Consider the following 23,740-nt stretch of genomic DNA (forward strand, 5'->3'; position numbering starts at 1 on the left):
TAATTGTAATATAGTATATGGTGATGATTGGTTATGATTTTATAAATTAACCTGTAGACCATAGGTTGTTTTGCATACCTCCCTCTAGATAAGGCATCAGGGATAGATAGAATCAAAATTATGAACACAAGTACTAGTAATCTTGATGATGTAATAACAGCATTATTTCACACATTCTCACTCATTTGGAGGCCAAAAAGGTAATACTGTCACATCTTAAAGTTGTTTACAAAGAAACAAAACATAAACAATAAAGAGGAAGACCACATGTGATCCTCTCCAGTTCAGTTAACTTTCTCTGAACAGCATGTACACACACAATATGCTTCCTTTTCACATATTTCTCCAAGAGCTGTCTTTTCAATGTAGAATTAGTTAATTCAACTTAACAGCATTCTAGTGTTGCACTGTGCGAATGAACCACTTTACTTGGGCATTCCTCTAGGGATCAACATTTGTTTGCTGTTAACAGCAAGTTCTTGGTAAAATCCTCTTATCAGATATAAGAAGAGTTTCTATATATATTCTGTCAAGACTTTTGATAATAAAGGAATCACATTTTATCAAATATTTTATTGTGATTGTCTGGTAAGATGTACCTTACATATCATTTCATTCTTTAAACAATGTATTAAATTACTTTAAATAGAATTTCTAATGTTGAATCATTTATACATTTGTGTGAATATTGGCAATAGCTGCTGTTTAAAAATAATGCTATCTTGGGCTGGAGAGAGGGCTTAGCTGTTAAGCACTTGCCTGTGAAGCTTAAGGACCCCAGTTCAAGGCTCGATACCCCAGGACCCACGTTAGCCAGATGCACGAGGGGGCACAAGTGTCTGGAGTTCGTTTGCTGGAAGCCCTGGCGCGCCCATTTTCTCCCTCTCTCTCTCTGTCTGTGCCTCTTTCTCTGTCCGTAGCTCTCAAATAAATAAATAAAATAAACAAAAAAATTAAAAATAATGCTATCTGGACTTACTTTTCTGACTTTTTTTCAGAATTTCACATCTAGATCCATAAGTGAGACTTCTCAATAGTTTCACAGCTTATTTTTAATTCATGAAGTCATGTTAGGTTTATTCAATAAACCTGCTTTTGTTCATTTTCTCTTAAAAACTTTATCTACCTGACCCTTGAAGTTCCTATCTTTTGTTAGTTAGAACATGCTTTCAGAAGAATAGATTTGTGAAAAGAGACATTATTCATTAGTTGAATTTTACTATTTCTTCTGAGTAAAAATTTACATTTTTCTAGAAATTTGTCTACTTTAGTTAGGTATAAGAGTCCATGTATACAACTCCAGTACTTAGAAGATAGAAGCAGGAGGATTGTGAGTTTGAGGTCAGCCTGGGCTACAGTGAGTGAATTTCAGGCTAGACTAGGCAACATACTGAAATCCTGTCTCACAAAAGCCAAAATAATAGTAATAATAATAAAATTATTCATTTTAACTTTTCAAATTCATTCTCAAAAGTTGTCTAGTCTCTTTTTAAATATATAAATATATATTCACAAATATATAAATATTTTATATTACATATATATATATATATATATACTCACAAATACATGCATACATTTACAATGTTTGTGGCTCTGTTACTATTTTTCTTATAATCATGACCTTATATTGCTACTGTAATTATATTTATCTGTTCAATTGAGGGTGGCATATATTTTTGACTCATCTTTTCAAAGAACAGATTTCAGTTTAATATTACCTGTACTGATTTTTCTTAACTTGCTTTCAAGATTTATTTTTGCTTATAGTTACTAAAATATTTTCCAGTGGAATATTCCCTATTACTACTAAGATATATTCCTTGTTTATAAATCTTCTGTCTGTGATGATAAACTCTTAATTTAAAATAGCAAGCATGGTTTATGTTTACTAGTTTTTATTTTTTGTCCCTTTAATCTCTTTCCCTGTGATCAAGATTTTCTATATATAACTATGACTATGGTTTTCCTGTTTCATTTGTCACTCTCTGAGCTTTACTTTTTATAATTTGAGCTACATTTAAGCCTTAGCATGTTCATGGTCATGTGTTTCCTTTGTGATTGTTCTTTCATCAGTGTGCCCTTTGCTTTAACGCTATGGATAAATTTAATTTAAGTTCCTTTTTGTTTGACCTTAACATTGTTATTACAAATTCAGTTTCCTGTTAGGGTCCCAGTGAGCTTTGCTTCATGTTTTTATTTAATTGATACACCTAAAAGCAATATATGACCTTAGCTGATTTTAACCCATTTATGTGTATTATGGCTATTAAAACACATATATTATGTTACATTGACCAATTTCTGTATGTTATACCATCCCTGCTTCCATAGGAGAAAGCCCAACTGATGAAGGTATATAAATGCTTTTGATGTGTTGTTGAATTTGGTTTGCAAGGGTTTTTTTCTTTTACAGTATCTTTGCATCTAACTTCATTAGGGATATAGGCCTACAGTTTTCTTTCCTTAGTGCATCTCTGTCTGGCTTTGGTATTAGGATGATGCTAGCTTCATAAAAGGAGTCAGGGAGGATTCCCTGGTGTCCAATTATGTGAAACAGTTTAAGAAAAATTGATTTCAGTTCTTCAATTAAGGTTTGATAAAATTCAGCTGAGAAGCCATCCAGTCCTGAACTTTTCATTTTGGTGAGGTTTTTGATTACCTTTTCAATCTTGATGGACTTGTGATAGGTTTGTTTGGGAGATTAATCTACTCTGAGTTTGGTTTTGGTAGGTGGTATATGTCTAGGAATTCATCCCTTTCTTCCAAATTATCCAATTTTGTGGAGTAGAGGTTTTGGAAGTATGCCTTGATGATTATTCCAATTTCATTGATGTCTATTGTGATGTCTACTTTTTCATTTCTGATTGTGTTAATTTGAGACTTCTCTATTTTTTTTTTTTTTTACTTGATCAAATTGGCCAGGGGTTTGTCAATCTTGTTTATTTTTTCAAAGAACCAGCTCTTTGTTTTATCAATTTTTAAAAATTGTTTTCTTAGTATCTAATTCTTTAATTTCTTCTGTATTCTTGATTACTTATTTAAATTTGGAGCTCTTTGGGTTGTCTTCTTCTTATTTTTCCAGTGATTTGGGATCTCTCTCTCTTTGTAATGAAGGCGGTTAAGGCTGTGACTTTTCCCCTTAGGACTGCCTTCATTGTGTCCCATGAGTTTTGGTAAGTTATGTTTTTATTATCATTCAATTCTAGGAATTTTACAGTCTCTTTTTTGATTTCTTCCATGACCGATTCACTGTTTAAAAGTGTGTTGTTCAGCATCCAGGAGCTGGTGGAGTTCTTGATGTGTCTCTTGTTGTTAATTTCTAGCTTTAAGGCTTTGTGATCTGACATGATACAGCAAGTTACTTCAATCTTCAGGACTTTATAAAGGCACACATTATGGCCTAATATATGGTCAGTTTTGGAGAAGGTTCCATGGGCTACTGAGAATAATGTGTATTCTTTGGATTTGCAATGGAAAGTTCTGTAGATATTTGTTAGGTCTAGTTGATCTATGATATTGTTGAGCTCTATTATTTTCCTATTGATTTTCTGCTTGGATGATCTGTCTATTGATAATGGTGGAATACTTAAGTCTCTGACTATGATGGTGTTGGTGTTTATTTCTGTTTTATTGTCAAGTAGATTTTGTTTTATAAACTGTGGTGCACCTTCTAGCACATATATATTTATGAGTGTGATGTGCTCATGTTGGATCATCCCCTTGATGAGTAAGAAGTGGCCCTCTTTGTCCTTTTTGATTACTTTTGTTTTGAAGTCTATTTTATCAGACATTAATATAGCAACACCTGCTGGTTTTTTTATTTCCATTTGCTTGGAATATCATTTTCTAACCTTTCACTCTGAGGAAGTGTCTATCTTTAGTGGTGAGGTTGGTTTCTCGAAGACAGCACAGATAGAAGGGTCCAGTTTTTTATAAATTTTTTTTAAAATTTTGTTTAATTATTTGAGAGCAACAGACACAGAAAGATGCAGATAGAGGGAGAGAATGGGCATGCCAAGGCCTCCAGCCACTGCAAATGAACTCCAGACACATGCACCCCCTTGTGCATCTGGCTAACATGGGTCCTGGGGAATCAAGCCTCGAACTGGGGTCCTCAGGCTTCACAGGCAAGCGCTTAACCACTCAGCCATCTCTCCAGCCCCAGGGTCCAGTTTTTGATCTACCCTGATACCCTGTGTCTTTTGGTGGGTGAGTTAAGACCATTAATATTTAAGGTTATTACTGTAGGGTTTGAATGAATCCCTGTCATGATGAGGTGTTTTATGGGGTTTGGTGCTTTCTTGTGTTTTGTACGATTTTGAGCCTGGTCTATTTTGTTTATTGCAATCTTTTTGTTGGCTCCGGAGATTGGTTGTTTAACTGTTCTGTGTGGAGTATTCCCTCAAGTATTCTCTGTAGGTTTGGCTTTGTGTTAATATAATCATAGAGTTGTGTTTTTTTCATGGAAAGTTTTTCTTTCACCATCTATTATGAGAGAAACTTTTTCTGAGTAGCATAGCTTGTGTTGGAAACCACAGATTTTTAGACTTTGAAGTGTTCTATTCTAGGCCATTCTGGTTTTCAGGGTTTCCATTGAGAAACCTGATATAATTCTGATGGGATTGCCTTTGTATGTTGTGAGTTGTTTCTCTCTTGCTGCTTTTAACACTCTCTCTTTGTTTTTGTTGTTGAGAGTTTTTACTATGATGTGTCTTGGAGAGTTTCTTCTTTAGTACTGTCTGTTTGGTGTTCTGTGAGCTTATTGTATCTAGATGGGCCTCTCTTTTAAGAGATTCAATTTTTTCTTTCAATAATTTTGTTGAATGTGTTCTCTATGCCTCTGGTCTGGATTTCCTCTTCTGGTATACCCATGATCTGGATGTTTGGTTATTTTAGGGTATCCCACAGTTTCCTTGTGTTACTTAATTTATTTTGAACTTAGCAAAGTTTTTGGCCTCACGATCAATTTCTTTTGTCTTGTCTTCTGGGTTAGAGGTTCCGTCTTCCACATGAGTAACTCTGTTGGTAGAGAGGTTTTTTATAATTTCTGCTTCATTTTCACTTTCTGTTCTGTTATTTTGCATCATGTCCACCTCTTTTTTGAGGTATGATTAGAGTTCTGATTTTCTTGATGCTTCCTAGAATTCATTCTTGCTTTTGATCAAGTCTTCATTAAGCTTAATCAACCACTTGTTGAGATCGTCCATTTCTTGACTTATATTCAATTTATTCATATCTCTTTGAAGGGTTCTAATGTTTTCTTCAATCAAATTAAGTCTACTGCCAAAAAGTAAATGCTCTAGGAGATGATTCTGTTCAATTTCCTCGATATGATTTTTGTTTCTTTGATGGTGTGCTTCCAGTTTAGTAATGTTTTATGATCAGAGTCTCATGGACGTCTTGTTTTCATTTTGGGAATGAATTTCTGTTGATTTCTCTATGGTTTCATTGGAGGCTTCCATTGCAGGACTAGGCATCCCTGGTGAAGATCTCTCAGTTTTCTGACTTTTGTTGGCTTTTTTTGCATTGTTGTCTAACCATTTTAGGAAGATTCTTTATTTTATTGAGGAGGAAGCAAGTTTTTGCCCTTTGGCCCATGCACCCACTGACTCTGGTAAACAGGGATGTTGGTACCTAGTGACCAGTCAGGATACCAGAGCAAAAGGTCTGATTCCACAGCTCACACAGGGACCAAGCTTCCCCAAGCAAGGCACAATGGGACCTACCAGTACCAGGGCGTTGGGAGAAACAGGGGTCTGTCCTACTCAGTCCATTCTGTGCACACCCATACAGTCTGGCCTGGGGAACCTGGACCAGGGAACCGGGAGGAACAAGAAGCAGGGGCCTGACCTACTCACTCCATGCTATGCCCCACTGCCTGCAGGAACCCAGCCATATTTTTATGTCTTAATGATGTACTATGGTAAGCTTAATCTTAAATAATAATATAATGTCTGCCAACAAAACTCTTTGGAATTGTGCAAATGAGATCTTCATTGCAGATAAATCTAGATAGCACATTACAGCATCTTCCGTCCAACAGCCCCCTGACCCCAGCGCGCGTGCGCACACACACACACACACACACACACACACATTGCTGATCAGAGCTGGTCTGGGACACATCATCATCTAAGTCACCAGACAGCTTGACCCACATTCTAATTATTCTACTTCATTTTTCCTTTCCACCCAATTTATATCCCTTTATTAAGTTATAAAGTTCTGACAGGTGTTAGAGCTCTTTTCAGTGTATCTTGGCAGCTGAGACTTATTTCCTTTTAAACACAGTAAATTTGTCACTATTCCTTTATAATAAGTAGAACAAATATGGATATATCTCAATAACTAACTTTAAAAAATTTTCAATCTGAGAGCCATAATTCTCATCAATTAGTTCATTTGTATTTATTTTATTTTATGTTATAATTTGCTTATGCCATCATATTTTAGATTTTCTAATTTCTGTGGTCTATTTGTAATTTTATATTTTCCCATTGATTAGGTAAAGTTTTGTCTGCTATTTAAATTTTATATTATATCTCCATCTTCAGAATAATCATTCATATGTTTATTTTTCTATAAATTACTAGTGCTATATTTTTGAATAAAACAAGTATTCTCATATAATTTTCAATTCTTCAGGTTTTAAATCTGTATTTTTTAAATATGTTTATTTATTTTGTTATTAATTAGTTTTGTACTCATTGAATACAGTCAATTTGGTACCATTATTAGGCTCATCCATTAACTACCCCCTCCCCTTGGCCCCTCCTTGTTGAGGTATATGGGTCATACATTGTGGAGTTAGCCCTCAGTTATGGGTAAGATAAATGTCTGCATATCATGACCCACCATGTGGCTCTGACATTCTTTCCTCCCCCTCTTCTGCAAAATTTCCCTGAGCTATGTTGGGTTCATTTTTGGTCTGCTTCAGTGATGAAGTGTTGGGGGCCTTTGGGTCTCTGGATCTCTGATTTGGTAGGAGTTGATTTTTCTCTGTGTTTATCTCCTTCACCTTTGCGCTGGTACTCCGTTCACCAAGAAAATAGCACCCTTGCTTGTTTTGCCAATTCTTCTTACTTTCAGCCAGGGCCCTTTTGACGTATGATGGGGTGGCTCTCTCCTTAGGATCTACATCTATCTGAAAAAGAGAAGCAGATTCTCCAACGAAGAGTAAGTTAATACCAGACAAGTGAGATAACCCTTACATTTTTATAGAGAGTTTAATAGGTGTAGGCCCTCTTGTAGCCCATGATTGGTGGTAGCTTGATAATGGAGAGAAGGCATATGTTTGGATATGGTTCTGACTTGTTTCCCAGCTCCAGCCTTGGGTCCTGTACCACTGAGGGGATCAGTTAGCCAAATCAAGAGCAGCTGGTTTCCCACCATGGCTGTGTGCCAGTATTGCACTTGTGTGGGCATCACAACAGGTTATTTGCTGCTAAGTAGGTTACACCATGAGTTGCTTGGACAGATATTGTTCATTTTTCCCCAGTCGCCCATGTAGCACCTTCTGGCACTAGACACGCTGACTGTCTGGGGCTGACTCTCTTCCAGCCATGCCATTCCATTTTATGTGTCAACCACATAAGGTGTCTTCAGCAGTAGGGTCTTACCACTTACCTTTGGTGGGTCATCAAGTACTCAGACAGAAATGTGTCTTTCTTTTAGGAAACCTTGTAGGTCCCTTTGATCAAAAGCTCATTGTGGATGATAGCCACATGCTGGTACTGGGAGTTACAGGTCAGTGCCCACTAAAAAAAGGAAGAAAAAGATAACTAATATAAAAGAGTTAGAGAGAAGAGAAAGAGAGAGGGAGAGGAGAGAGAGGCTGTAGAAGATTAATGTCAGTCTTCATCATACCCTCTCCAGTGTTTTGTGGGTCAGGTGTTCCCTCTAAGGGCCTGGTGAAGGTTTAGCCATTTGGTCTGCCTTTTAGGATGTATAATTTTATGGTACCATTGCCATTTGGGTCTAGATTTGTGTTTCCCACCCCCTCAGTTGCCCTCTCCTCCCTCCCCACCAATCCTATTGTCTAGTTCACAATGGAATTCTATACAGCAGTAAGAAAAAAATGACACAATGAAATTTGAGGAAAAATGGTTGAACCTGGAACAGTTCATTCTCAGTGAACTTACCCAATCACAGAAAAAAAAAAAAAAATAGCCACATAGTCTCACTCATCTACTGCACCTAACCTGAATCTACCAAGATGCCTTAAATTTGTATTTGATAGACTTTTTTTTTTTTTTTGAGGTAGGATCTCACTCTAGCCCCAGCTGACCTGGCATTCACTATGTAGTCTCAGGGTGGCCACAAACTCACAGAGATCCTCTTACCTCTGCCTCCCAAGTGTTGAGATTAAAGGTGTGTGCCACCATGCCTGACAAGGCTCTTTTTAGTTTGCTTAAAAATCTGCAAAAACAGGCCTGGAGAAATGGCTCAGCAGTTATGGCACTTGCCTGAAGAGCCTAACGACTGAGTTCAATTCCCCAGTACACAGATAAGACAGATACACAGAACCATGCATGCATCTAGAGTTCATTTGCAATTGATAGAGACCCTAGTTTGCCCATACTCTCTTCCTCTCCTTACAAATAAATAAATAAAATATTTTTTAATCTTCAAAAACAATACTAGGCATTGGAAGTATTAGATTGAAAGTTTTATAAAAAGTTCCAAGTAGGCTTACCATATTCCAGTCAGAATTAATGATATTAAATTACCAACTAGTTTAGAAAACTTTTCAATCTTTCAAAAGAGATTAGCTGAAGGTGACAGAGAAAGAAACCTGACATTGTGGCACTGTTTCCTTCCTCCCTCCTGAGATGATGTTTAAACCAATTCCCAAGACTTTTCTTATTATATATTATATTAACAGTAGCTAATATAAGAAATGCTAATCAAAATGTTAAACTCAATTAAAAGTCATTACCTTTTCCAACTGCAAATAAACCCCAGATGTATGCTCTACTTTGTGCATTTGTCTTTACATGGATACTGGAGAATTGAACCCAGGATGTCAGGCTTTGCAAACAAGCACCTCTAACTAATCAGCCATCTTTACAGCCCCTCTTTTTAAAACTTTTTTTTTTTTTTTTGGTTTTTTGAGGGAGGGTCTCAGGTTAGCCCAGGCTAACCTGTAATTTGCTATGGAGTCTTAGGGTGGCCTCGAACTCATGGTGATCCTCCTACCTCTGCCTCTCAAGTTCTGGGATTAAAGGCATGTACCACCATGCTCAGCTTTTTTTTTTTTTTTTTAACTTTTTATTGAGACTCCTGAGTAGTCACTGTCAACTGCAAAATGAAGCTTCTCCGACCAAATGTGAATATACCACTAATGTATGGGCATAAACATAAATATTTAAAGGGCAACTTGATGGGAAAAACATATCCATTTATTCAAACAACAGTAATAGCTTCCCTTATAAAAGCTATGACCTCCCTAACCAGAGGCATTAGACTAGGTTTCCAGTATAAGGTATGAATTCCCTCCTTTGAAGCAGAGAACAGTTGGCTACCACCATAACAGACATGCCACTATTGCATCACTGGACACATGTTGCCTGGCTGGCCAGTTGTGTAGTTCACGGGTTCCGAAGCTGGGTAAGACTGTTTATGACTTTGCTTCCTCAGCAGCCTGCATAGTACTTTATAACACTATGATAGCTCTAAGCTAGCTCTTTTAAGTTGGAGCCTATATAAGGTGAAAGGGAATTCAGTTCATACCACTAATTTTAATACATATAAATAAATAGGCTAAAGAGATATCTCAGCAGTTAAAGTCACTTACTTGCAAAGCCTGACAGCCCAAGTTCAGTTCCCCCAGTGCTCACATAAAGCCAGATGCAGAAAGTGGCACAGGCATATGGAGTTGGTTTGCAGTGGTGAGAGGCCCTGGCATACTCATATTCACTCTGTGTCTATCTCTCTATTTCTTTCTCTCTCTTTCAAATAACTAAAAACTGACAAAAAATTACGTGAACAAACGAAGGCTAAACAGCGAAGTCTTCAATGACCAGTATATCATTGAAGAAACCAGGGAGGAAATTAAAACATTCCCAAAATCAAAACAAATGAAAGCATAAATTATGAGAAGCTATGGGATATAACTAAGGCAGTGTTAAGTAGAAAGTTTGGAATTATAAAAGCTTACATTAAAATTTCAGAAAGAATGAGGCTAGGGAAATGTCCATTTCATAAAGCACTTGCCACACAAGGGTAGATTCCTGAGCTTGGATCCTCTGCACCCATGTAAAAGCCAGATGCTATTACAGACATTTGTAATCCCAGCCATGTCTACAAGCAAGAAGGTAACTGTAGACAGGAGAATCTGCCAGAAGCTCAGGGACTAGCTCTCCCGGTGAACACAGCAATGCACACATGAACTCTGCCTCATAATTAGGTGGAAGGCAAAGACCAACACAGGGAAGTTGTCCTCTGACCACCACTCACATATCATGGCACACACATGCCAAACACATGAACATACACAGCAATAACAAAAGTCAGAAGGAGGTCAAATAAGAATACTAATAATGTACCTTGAGGTCATACAGTAGAAATAATGAAGATCGTGGCAGAAATTAACAAAATGGAGATTAAAAAAAATGGATAGACTCAACCAATCAAAGATTTGGCTCTTTGAAAGAAAAATAAGATTGACAAGCTCCTAAACAAATGAACCAAAAGAAAGAGAAGACCTAAATTTTAAGAATTACAGATGAAAAGGAGAAGGTTACTATATATTCCAATGAAACCCAGAGAATCATTAACAAATGAACATTTTACAAATTTATATTCCCAAACAGTGAACAGTCTAGAAGAAATGGATAAATTCACACACATACCTATCCTTCCAAAATTAAATCAAGAGGATATAAATGTGATAACTACATATCTAAAAGTGAATGAGATTAACCCAATAATAAAAAGTCTCTTAACAAAGAAAAGCATAGAACCAGAGAAATTCACTGTTCAATTTTACCAAACCTTTAAGAAAGAGCTAACACCAATAGTCCTCAAACTGTTCCACAAAATAGAAAGTAAAGACATACTAACAAACTCATTCTACAAAAGAAGTATTATCTTGTTACCAAAACCTAGATAAGGATACAAGAACTAAAGCTATAAACCAATTTCCCTGATGAATATAGACACAAAAATTTTTCCAAATCAAATTTAACAGTACATTAAGAAAATCATAAACCAGGACTGAATTAGTTTCATCTCAGGAATTCAAGGTATGTTCAACATATACTAATCAATAAGTGTAATTCAGCCATAGACTTAAGGTCAGAAATTACATGATAATATCAAATGATGAAAAAAAAGTCCTTTGACAAAGTTCAACATTGATCATGATGAAAGCCCTGAAGAAACTGGGAATCAAAGGACCATAGCTCAACATAATGAAAGTTATATACCACATGGTTATAGTCAACATTATGCTAAATGAAGAATTTCCTCTAAAACCTGCAATGAAGTAAAGCTGCATGTTCTCTATTCTTATTCAATATGAAATCTTAAGTACAGCAATGACAAGAGAGAGAAATAACAGATACATGAACAGGAAAGGAAGAATCAAATTATCCCTATTTGCAGTCAACATGACCTTTTTCTTAAAAGACCTTAAAGACTCCATCAGAAAATTCATAAACTTGGTAAACACTTGGATTGAAACAGTAGCAGGATACAAAATAAACATACAAAAATTGGTAGTTTCTATATGCCAATAGTTAAATCACTAAGAAAGAACTCTGATATTAAAATACTTAAGCATAAACCTAACCAAAGGTGTGAATGAAAACAACACTGAAGAAAAAAATGAAGAAGCTATTAGAAGATGGAAACACTTCTTCCTATGCTCATGGATTGGCAGAATTAGCATTGTGAAAATGATTGCAATACCAAAAGTGAGCTGCATATTCAATACAGTTTAAATCAAAATTCCAATAACATTCTTCTAGAAAAAATAATCCTGAAATGCACATGGATGCACAAAAGACTCAAATAGCTAAAGCATTCCTTAGCAGACAGAGCGATGCTGGAGGTATCAGAATAGCGGACCTTAGGTTACATTACAGAGCCATAATAGAACAAGCAGCATGGGAATGGGTCAAAATCACACGTGCCAACTGATGGCATAGAGAGAGGACCTAGAAATAAACTGAAACAGCCATAATCACCTAATTTTTGACAAAGGTACAAAAACAAAGTTGCACAGAAGACAGTCTTTTTAAAAAAAACTTTGTTATTAGTTATGGACATATTCAGTATGTAAATAGCACATGTTGGTAGCATCCTTACCCTCATTCCTGCCCCTCGCAAAGGGGCATCTCGTTGGAGATGCCTGTTATCCCCATAGGGATTGTGAGTCATGCATTGTAGGGGAAGCCATCAGTTATGGGAAAGCAGCAGTGTCTCTGTGCATAATCACCCAGCTTGTGGCTCTAATAATCTTTCTGCCCCTCTTCCACAAATTTCTCTGAGCCATGCTGGATTCATTTTAGGTCTACTTCAATGATGGGCACTTGGGAGCCTCTGTGTCTCTGGATATCTGATTTGATAGGAGTTGAGTATCCTCTGTGTCTATCTCCTTCACCCTGTGCTGATATCAGGTTCACCAAGAAAGCAGCACTCTTGCTCATTTCCCCTATTGCTGTTTCAGCTGGAGCCCTGGTGAAGTGCTATAGGCTGATTCTCTCCTCAGGTCCTGGGTCCCTCTGAAAAAGAGAAGCAGATTCTCCAACAGAGAGTGAATCCAGCACATGTTAAATGGGATAACCATTATTAGAGAGAACTTAATAGGTAAAGGCCCTCTTCTAGCCCAAGATTGGTGGGAGCTTGATATTGGAGAGCAAACTCATTATCTGGATATGATTCTGACTTGTTTCCCAGTACTAGTTATGGTTTCCTTTCCACTGAGCAGATCTGATAGCCAATCCAAGAGCAGTTGGTTTCCCATCATAGCTGTGTGCCACTATTGCACGGGGTGAGCATCACATCTGGTTGTTTTCTGTGGAGTAGCTAACACTTGGAGTTGCTCAGACAGATGTTTTTCATTTGCCCCCACTAGCTCATGTAGCACCTTCTGGCACTAGACAGATTCCTGTTGGGCTCTGAAAGGCCCAGGCGTGAGGCCTAGTGGAACTTCCTGAGCCTAGCTAAAGTTTGGCGACCTGTCTCAGGCCAGCTAGGATTCAGCAAGACGCCTAATGGCTTTGGCCTGCCACCTCCGCGTGTTAATTGTAATTACCATTTCAATAGTTAAAATTTACTATTGGCCCTTACCTCTTCCCCCATCCTAAAATCCCTACCTTTGTCCCCAACATGATACAGGCAACTGCTCAGAGTAATAAAGCGAGTTGTTCCTGCATTGAAAAGACTCCCGACTCAGTGTGGTTGTTCTCCGGTGGCCAGGAGAGGAGTGGGTCGTCCGACGCTCATCATCCTCCTCAACCCCTAGGGAGGAACCAGCAGGCCTGGTCCTTCCCTCGGCACTACCTACCTGCCCAGGAAGGAGCCCAGCAGATTCCAGCCAGGTATCAACAGCATATGGTGTCTTCGGCAGTAGGGTCTTACCATTAGCCTCTGGTGGGTAATCAAGTGCTCTGACAGAAGTCTGTCTTCTGGGGAATCTTGTGGGTCTCTCTGATCAACAGCTAATTGTGGGTATTAACTGAATTCTGTTACTGGGAGTTACAGGCCAGCACCAAGGGAAAAGAAGGAAGAAAAAGATAGGAAATATAAAACACAAAGAAAAAGAGAGAGAGAAAGAAACAGGAAAAATTAAGGTTAGGCTTCATCTCAACCTCTTCAGGGGCCTTTGATTCAGGTATTCCCTCTAAGGTCCTAAGGAGGGCTCAACCTTTTACTTCATCTTCCAGGATGTAGGATTTTATGGTGCCAGTTCCATTTGGGTCCAGTTTTGTGTCCACCCCCATCCTGACCCTCCCCTCCAGCCCCATCCTCCCTGTTGTCCAGTCCTTGAGAGGTCTATTGGGTATGGAACCCTTTTAACAAATGTTAAGGAAATTGTATTGCCACAGGAAACTGGATACATATTTTCACCTACATAAAAATCTATTCAAAATGGATCAAAGACCTTAACGAAATACTTGAAATTTGAAACTACTAAAAGAAACTGATAAAATACTTTCAGATATAGGTATAGCCAAGAATATTCTGAAAAGGATTCTAAGAACATAGGAGATAATCTTAAGAACTGGGACATGTGATTACAGAAAAAGCAACAGATAAATACATTAAATTTCAATAAATTAAATGAAATATAAAAGTGATTTGCACAGCAAAAGAACAATCAACAAATGAAGAGACAACCTATAAATGGACAAAAATCTTTGCTAACTACCCCTCAAACAGGGGATTAATATCTAGCCTATATTTTAAAACTGCAAAAATTAAAACATAAAAAGAAACAAATAAGCCAGGCTTGAGAGGTGGAGGTAGGAAGATTGTTGTGAGCTTGAAGCCAGCTTGGAGCTACAGAGTGAATTCCAGGTCAGCTGGAGCTGTAGTGAGACTCTACCTGGAAAAAAAAATCAAACCACCTAATAAAAAATGGACTAAGGAGCTGGGCATGGTGGTGCACGCCTTTAATCCCAGCACTTGGTAGGCAGAGGTAGGAGGATTGCTTTGAGTTCAAGGCTGCCCAGAGACTACATAGTGAATTCCAGGTCAGCCTGGGCTGGAGTGAGATCCTGCCTCGAAAAAACAAAGACTAATAAAAGTGAAGAGACAGTTCTTTTAAAAATAAAGATGTACAAAAGCCAAGTGCCACATGTTCTCTCTCATATGCGGATCCTAGCTACAGATGATTGGGCTTCTGCATGAGAATGAAAATACTTAGTAGCACAGGCCAGAGCGCCAGGTCTGCTTGATAAACCTCTTGAGTTTATAAATAACCATGCTTCAATTCAGCAACTGTAAAGTGAGTGCTTTTCACTTGCCAACCCTTCAGACATTGAGGCTTTAGAGGAGAGTTCGGGTGAGAAAATTCTGACTGAACGCAGTTCAAGTGAACACGACTCCAGCGAGCACGCTGCAAGTGAACATGCTGCAGGTGAGCAAGTTGCAGCTGAAAACGCAGGTGAGCTCATGTCAGGGGAACAGCCCTCAGGTGAACAACCTTCAGGTGAACAGGCTCTAGGTGAAGAGGCTTCAGGAGATCACTCTTTAGACCAGTCTGCAGGTGAGCAGGCTGCAGAAGAAAAGTCCACAGGGGAACATGCTTCTGGTGAAGGTGAACACCAACAGCCTTCAGGTGAGCTGGCTGCTGCTGAGCAGCCTGCAGGTGAGCAGCCTTCAGCTGACCAGGTTTCTGCCGAGCAGCCTGCAGTTGCGCAGGCTACTGGTGAACAGCCTTCAAGTACAACATTTTCAAGCACATCTTCAGGTACATCATTAACTTGCCACACATGTGCTTACATGACCGATCAGGGAAAATGTCTTTGTGGTGAAGGAACCTGCGCTGCTCAGAATTCCCAACAGTGCATATTAAAGAAGATCTTTGAAGGGGGAAACCTCCAATTCATGGTTCAGGTGTGTGAGAACATGTGCCCTTCTATGAATCTCCTCTCCCATGGAACAAGGATGCAAATTGTATGCTGCCGGAACAAACACTTCTGCAACGCGGTCTAGAAGCCTGAGCCCCTCTTCTTGTTCTGACACAGGCAGTAAAAATGCCTCCACCACCCTATTTGGCTCTATCTAAACTTGGCTTCAACAACTAATCACATCTGCCTCTGCCTGAGAGTCAGTCAAGATACTCAGTACCTTTCCTCCTCTAATACCCCATTACCCATTCTTGTGTCCAGTCTTCCTTGCTCCACTCTTCCTACCCTGCCAGCTAATTTTTCAATAAATTCCTATGGTTAAAGAAAAAATATATAAATAAAGATATACAAATAATCAATAAATATTTTAAAAAGTGTTCAAGATCCTTAGATATGTAAATGTAAATCAAAACTACCTTGAGATTCCATCTTACTTTGGTCAGAATGCCTATCATCAAGAAAGCACATGAAGCCAGGCGTGGTGGTGCACGCCTTTAATCCCAGCACTTGGGAGGCAGAGGTAGGAGGGTTGCCATGAGCTCGAGGTTACCCTGAGACTAAATAGTGAATCATAGTGAATTTCAGGTCATCCTGAGCTAGAATGAGAGAACTACCTCAAAAAAATAAATAAATAAATAAATAAAGTAAATGACAACACATGTTGGTGAAGATGTGGGGAAAGAGAAATCATCATTCACTATTGATGGGAGTGTAAACTTATGTAGTCACTATGGAAATCAGATGGAGGTTCCTCAGGTACCATAAATAAAACTGCCATATGCCCAATTTTACCATTCAACCTTATGCCCAAAGAACTAGAAGTCAAAATACCACAAAGATATTTGCACTTATATGCTTATTGCTACTCTATTTACAATTACCAAGTAAAGAAACAAGCCTAGATGTCCATCAATGGATAAATGGATAAAGAAAATTACATCAAAATAATGAAACTTTATGCAGCAATAAAGAAAAATGAAATCATGACATTTATAGGGAAATGGATGATTAGAGATCATTATGATAACCAAAATAAGCCAGATTCAGAAAGACTGCTATTTTTTATGTCATATGCAGAGCCTACATACATACACATTTTTGTGTTTTTGTTTCTGCATTTGTGCGTGTGTGTGTGTAAGGTGGTAGGTGGTTAATGAAACTAGAAAGGGATTGAGAGAAGGAAGGAAGACATTTAAGGGAAGAGCAAAAAGGACAATTAGTGGAATCCATGTGGTATGCAAGCAAAAGGGGTAACTAACTAAGTAAGGGAGGGAACCAGGCAGAGGAGTCAGGAAAAGCAGCTGGGGAGGGGATGAGAAAGCATAATGACACATATATGAAAATGCCATAATAAAACCCACTACTCCATACATTAACCTGAAGTACTTACCAAAAGTAAACTTCTTTATGCATCATAGGTACTCAACAGATATTCAAATGAATGGATATTCATATTCGAATGAATATGAATGAATGAAATGAATAAATAGACAAATGAAGAATTATATGATGAACATAAGAAATGTACTTTACCAAAATGACAAAGGTTAAAATTAAGGAATAAGCCAAATTTTCATTCAGATCAGGACAAATTAAAATGAAGCCAAGAGGCAAAAAAATTGTATAAAAGAATTCAAATCAAAGAGAAATAAGATAAAAGGTAACAGCCCACAACAAAGACATGCAATTAATCTTTAAGCACTACATAGAAGCTTTTGTTAAAATATGAGAATAATTACTAAAGAATTAAAGCAGAAACAAAGCCCATTTGTTCTGTAAAACTTAAAATTCATTTTTAGCTTTTGACAAGTCAAGTATGCAAAATATAAGGAATTTTAAATATAGAAGGGAAATAACCCCTACAAAACATACATGTGTATGCATGCATGTATGTATGTATGTGCCTTATGTCTTTGGTCACAAATAAAATTTGATAGTGTACTGAATTCACCGAGCTAGCCTACTAAATAGTCATTGTAAACTTCATTTTTTTAAGATGGAATCTGGGCAACTAAAGCTGAATTATAGGCTCTCTTGTGATTGGTGGTACCATGTGGTTTAGTTCTTACTAAAAAGACATAAGCACAAAAACATCTTCTTCATCTTCCTCTCCCTAGAGTGCCCAAGGGCCAGCACCATTTCCATGTGTTGGTGGACCAGGAAGGAGAAAGATCATTGCTTTGGTAGGCAGGGCTGAACTTTCCTGTGTTCTAGGGTGGGCATGTGTTCAAGCCCCTCTGCTGGGTTTCCAGACACTTCTGAAAAATACAAGTGGTCCAGTTATAAAGAGAACACTAATACATAGACTAGTACAAAACCTGGAGAGGCCACACCCCCTACCCTCAAATTATCCAAACTAGACGACAGTGCTTTTAAAACCAAGTTACACACTTCTCAATTAATACATTATATTTATTTTTTTAAAAATTAAGATTTTAAACTAATTGAATTATAAATTCCACCCCTAGAACTCCTTGTCTCTCCTTTGGGAGCACCTGTCACATTCTCTTCATTTTTACCTTTGTTTTCGTGCTCACCATTCATTACTAGAACTAGAACTCCACAAAGCCAAGGACTCATGTCTGCTGTGTTCACCACTGCAGCTCAAACGACTGACATATCCCCTGGCTTCCAACAGACATTCAATAAAATTGTTTACTGAAGAGATAGCTTGATGGTTAAGGTGTTTACCTGAAAAGCCAAATGACCCAGGTTCGATTCCCCTGGGCCCATGTAAGGTAGATGCACAAGATGGCACATGTGTCTGGAGTTCGTTTGAAGTGGCTGAAGGCCCTTATATGCCCAGTCTTTCCCCCAACCTCTCTGTCTCTCTCCCTCTCTCCCTCTTGCTCTCTCACAAATAAATTTAAAAAGTGTTTTTCAAAAATCATAGTAAAAGAGTATTTATAATTTTGAGTCTAAAAATTTTAGTCTTAAAAATAAACAACCTTCTGTGAAAACATAGACTAATGAATTGACTTTTGATTTTTGACAAAATCTGAGTAGATTACTAACCATCATCACAAAATGGAAGTTCATCAAATGTTTACCTTAAACATAAAAGGCTCTTGAGGATTTCTTGGTTAATTCCTACAAATTTTAAAGAAAAAAATAATGTATGTACTATAGAAAATTACAAAGGAACACAGAAAAAAATGAAAATAGGGCTGATTTTACTATCCATTGTTATTTTCTCTGGCTTATTGATTTGACTTATAGTATTAATAGGCCTTAGAGTAATAAATTATTGAGGTGTTGTGGAAAAACATTTCACTAAAAGAATTCAGTTCATTGACCTAACTACACAAAATGACATTAACAGCCAGTTAAAAGGGAAGTGCTCAGGACTTTTTTTATAATATAAGGCTTTTGTTTTTCCTTTTCCCATTGTTACTCCCTTAGGTGATAGAAAGTTATGCATTTTTATTCTTACAGTAAAGTATTTCACAAGTTTAAATTCTATTTTGACATTTGATGTGTCTTACTGTTCATTGATAAATGGTGACCCCTAGAGGCTAGCATACTACCATATGGGCAGAGAGTAGCTTGAAAGTGTAGAGGAAATGACAATGAACAATTTTGTTCATATACAGTTCCCTAATTTGAAATGTTAATCATGGCTTTGATATGTGTCCTCCTGTTCAGACGTTGCACCTTAATGACTACATGAGGATGTGGGGAACATGAGCAGATGAGATTAGTGAGTTTGTAAGAGAGGTAGAGAGGAGTTGTTTTCCCCTTCCACCATGTGGGGACACCTGGTGTCTTTTTTTTGAAGATGGCGTTCATGAGAAACAGGCCCTCACGCATAGAATCTGCATGCTCTTTGATCTCAGCTTTCCAAGCCTCCATAACTGTGAACAATACATTTATGTTGGTTAAAAGTGACCCACAGTGTTTTGTCATGGCTGCCCAAGTGGACTAAAAATTATTTCACAAAAGCCACATCACATTCTAAGAATCACTGTTGCATGAAACTTTCTCTTCTAAGGTGCTGGTGAATAGCTGCTCCCCCAAAGAGGGCACCACCAACAAATTAAAGTTCAGTTCCGCCAAAGCAAAACAAAGAGTTTTTGGGCTTCTTTACAGAGCATGGGTGATGAGTTACTTATAGGAGCATAGATGACACACAATCCAAGCATGAAAGTTTCACCCAAGCTGATGACTTCCACATAGTTGCCAAGACAGAGTTTCTACCAGCACCTCCTGTGACTATGAAATCAGGTAGAGCAGAGGCAGACCACACATAGGCAGGTGTGGGAGGGGACCACCAAGGTCTCAGGTGAGGGTCTGACCTTCCCCACCCCCTTCTTTTATGAGGGAATGTTAACAGGCACAGTCTTGAGGGTCCCTTGCTAGTGGCTCCAGCTGCTTTTGAGGAAGATGGTGATGGTTGTTTTGCTCCAAGGACATCACACAATAATCATATGCTTTAAAAAGTTGTGCAAAGTTCAGAAAAGATACCAGTTAGTTTATCTCAGCTAACACCAAGTTAAAACCATGCAGTTCTCAGTACACTTGTCTTCACATATAATATATTTGCACACTTCTTTTAATTAAATGATTGTATCCAACAAAATTATCCCTGTTGCACACCTTTTCCATCACGCATACTGAACAGCCATCACTTAGCCAGCCCTCTTGCCTCCAGATTAAACCTGTGACAACTTCATATGCATTCATCCTGTGAAATTGTCTGTCTCTACATTTTTTTCATGATATTCACATGTATGCCACATTAGTGTGTTACTGTTCACATTAGCTATATTCACTTTTGCTATTTGTGTTCAAGTTGGACAGAGATAGTCAGTGAGTCAAAAATGTTCAATTGCAGAAAAGTTGTGACTACAAAAACTGATTCTAAGTTGCATATGGAAATGCAAACAATCTAAATAGTCAAATTTACCTTGAATGAAAGATGACATTTATTTTTTGACTTTTAGAAACAGATATTTATGTTTCTGATGGAGTGTGTCATATATGCTATACCTTGAAGAATCCTAACCTGTCACTTTAGAGTTCAGTTTATAGGTGATTATTTTTTGTAATAATACAAAAAGTAGCATTAGCTGGGCATGGTGGGGCATGCTTTTAATCCCAGGACTCAAGAGGCAGAGATAGGAGGATTGCCAACTTGAGACTACATAGTGAATTCCAGGTCAGCCAGAGCTAGAGCAAGACCCTACCTCAAAAAACAAGCAAAAAAAAAAAAAAAAGTAGCATTAACATTTTTAATAAGACAAAGAAGGTAGAATAGTTGTCCCCTTGCCCATTACTTGATGACTGTCTTGGTCTGCTTCAGGCTGCTGTAGTGGTTTGATTCAGGGGTCCCCCATAAACTTATGTGCTCTGAATGCTAGGTTCCCAGCTGATGGAGATTTAAATTAATGCCTCCTGCAGGCAATGTATTGTTGGAGGTGGGCTTATGGGTACTATAGCTAGTTTCTCCTTGCCAGTGTTTGGCATACCTTCCTGTTCCTGTTATCCACCTGATGTTGACCATGGGGTGCTTTCCACCCTCTGCTCATGCTATCGTTTTTCCCTGCCATCATGCAACTTCCCCCTCAAATCTGTAAGCCAAAATAAACTTTTTTTTTTTTTTCCCCACAAACTGTTCTTGGTCAGGTGATTTCTGCCAGCAGTGTGTACCTGACTGTGACAGTAATGTTGGTACTGAGGAGCGGGATTGTAGCTAGACACCTGACTGTGTGGCTTTGATTTTTTTGGAACTGATTTTCAATAGGAATTTGGGAGGATTTGAAACCTTGGCCTAAGAGACACCTTGCAGTGCTGTAAGTACAGCTTTATGGACTATTCTGGCCAGAGTTGAAAGATATGATTGCACTAGAACTATGGACTGTGAGATTTGGCTTATGAGGGTGAGAAAGAGCTTTACCTGAACTGGGTTAGAAGCAGTTTGTGTGAGAGGCTTGCTGTTATACCCATATCCTGACAATTTGTACAGGGTTGCATTGCATAGAAATGGACTGGTGCATGCAGAAGGATATGGCATCGAAATGAAAACTTTGGGCTGAGACTTCTGCATGTTCAACTGCAATTATGCAAAGGTAACAACCTTTGAGGTTGGGTCAGCTGACCTACACTGGGGCAACAGGAAGAATGTAGACTCTTTTGAAGGGGCTTGAGTGCTCAAGGAGTGTCCTGTTCTTCAAAATTTGCTTTACTTCCCCATGGATTCACAAATTGGCACCCTTCCTGGTATTGTGGAGTATAAGCATTGCAGCAAAGAGAGGATCATTGAGTTTGCAATGCAGTCTTGTGTTTTAGAAATGGCCACGGACAGTGTGAAGCAGGTTTGCTGGATGTCTGCATGGAGACCCAATGGAGCCATGAGGATGAACCATGGGTTGCAGTGGAGATGCTGGGACCATGAGATGGCTGCTGAAGAGAGCTGCTGGTCCTATATAAAGTTTTCTAGGACCTTGAGTAGCCTAGCTGGACGGAATGAATTGGAATTCCAGAGACTTGTTGCTGGTTAGAATTATTGGACTTGGAGATTTGTCACTGATTAGAGTTGTTGGACTTGCAGTTACAGAGTTTAATATTTGCCCTGGTTGTTTAAATCTTGTATTGGTTAAATATTTCTTTTAGAATGCCCAATGCCATCTTTTGCAGTGTGAGTGTTTATTCTGTGCTGTTACGGGTTTTGAGGGGTGTTTTTGGTATTATGGCTCAGTTAAAAGACCTTGGATTATGGTGATGTTTTTATTTCACTTTGTTTTTTTGAGGTAGTGTCTCACTCTAGCCCAGACTGACCTGAAATTCACTATGTAGTCTCAGGGTGGCCTCAAACTCATGGTGATCCTCCTATCTGCCTCCTGAGTGCTGGGATTAAAAGCATGCACCACCACGCCCAGCTCAATTATGGGGATGTTTGAACATTACTAGGATTGATAAAAACCTATGGGACTTTTAAAGTTGGGCTGAATGCATTACATTTTACATCATGGATGGTTATCAGTTTTGGGAGCCAGGGGTGGAATGTGATGGTTTGATTCAGGTGTCCCCCATAAACTTAGGTGTCCTGAATGCTTGGCTTTCAGCTGGTAGAGATTTGGGAACTAATGCCTCCTGGAGGCAGTGTATTGTTGGGGCTGGGCTTATGGTATTATAGCCAGTTTTCCCTTGCTAGTGTTTGGCACACTCTCCTACTGCTATTTTCCACCTGATGTTGTCAAGAGGGTGATGTCCACCCTCTGCTCATGCCGTTTTCCCCTGCCATTATGGAGCTTCCCCTCGAGTCTGTAAGCCAAAATAAACCTTTATCCCACAAGCTGCTCTTGGTTCGTTGGTTGTTGCCAGCAATACGAGCCTGACTGCAACAGTTGCCTATGGTTTAAACAACATTCGCAGTTCTTGAGGCTGAACTTCAAGGACTTCCTTGTTTGCTTGTATAAGGCCACCTTCTCCAAGTTATGAGTGTCTGCACTGTGGGTGGGGTAGGTAAAAGGAAAATTACTTGTCTCTTTTTATAAGCCAACCTAATCCCATCATGAGAGCTCTGCCCCCATTATCTCTAAATCTAATCACATCCCAAATATCCTGACCCTTAGTACTATCACATTTGGGGTAAAAAGAGTAGAGCTTCAATATATGGGTTGTGAGGAGGAGCAGTTCAATTGATAACAATGTTCTTGGTCTTTCTGGGTACTGTAATGCCACAAGAGCAAAATAGCATCAAGTGGATGGGTCATAAATAAGTTTCTCACCATTCTGGATGCTGAGGAATCCTAGATCAAAGTGTCAGCAGATCTGTCATCTACTGCAGGGCCTGTTTCCAGGTCCACAAGTAGTGCCTTCACATTGTGTCTCACTGAGCAGAAGAGGCAAGGCAGCTCTCTTTGGCCTCTTTTCTCAGAGCACTAATCTCATGCGTGGGGTCTCTGCCCTCATGGCATAATCACCTCCCACAGGCCCTGCTTCTAATACTATCACTTTGAGGGTTAGTTTGCAACACATGAATTTTAGGGGACACAAATATTCAGATAATAGCTACAATTATCTTTACTTGTCAGAAAAATTGAATGTACTGGATCCATTTTTTTAAGTGCATTTAAATACTATAATCCTCCAGCTCCTTGATTGGAAGAGGGAACCTGCTTCTACTAGTGCTTGCCCACTGATAGTGGAAGTTG

The 23,740-nt window shown here is 38.6% G+C and overlaps 1 protein-coding gene across 1 annotated transcript in view; it reads left to right on the forward strand.

Moving 5' to 3' along the window:
* The window catches only part of LOC101614919 (acrosomal protein SP-10-like), a 39,105-nt gene extending 23,436 nt beyond the window's left edge, over positions 1-15,669 (forward strand). The window contains 1 exon segment of the mRNA XM_045152211.1: positions 14,882-15,669. Coding sequence (XP_045008146.1) covers positions 14,882-15,669 — 788 coding nt within the window.
* Positions 15,670-23,740: the final 8,071 nt, after the last annotated feature.

Source organism: Jaculus jaculus, chromosome 6 (assembly GCF_020740685.1).
Source record: "Jaculus jaculus isolate mJacJac1 chromosome 6, mJacJac1.mat.Y.cur, whole genome shotgun sequence".
Lineage (NCBI taxonomy): Eukaryota > Metazoa > Chordata > Mammalia > Rodentia > Dipodidae > Jaculus > Jaculus jaculus.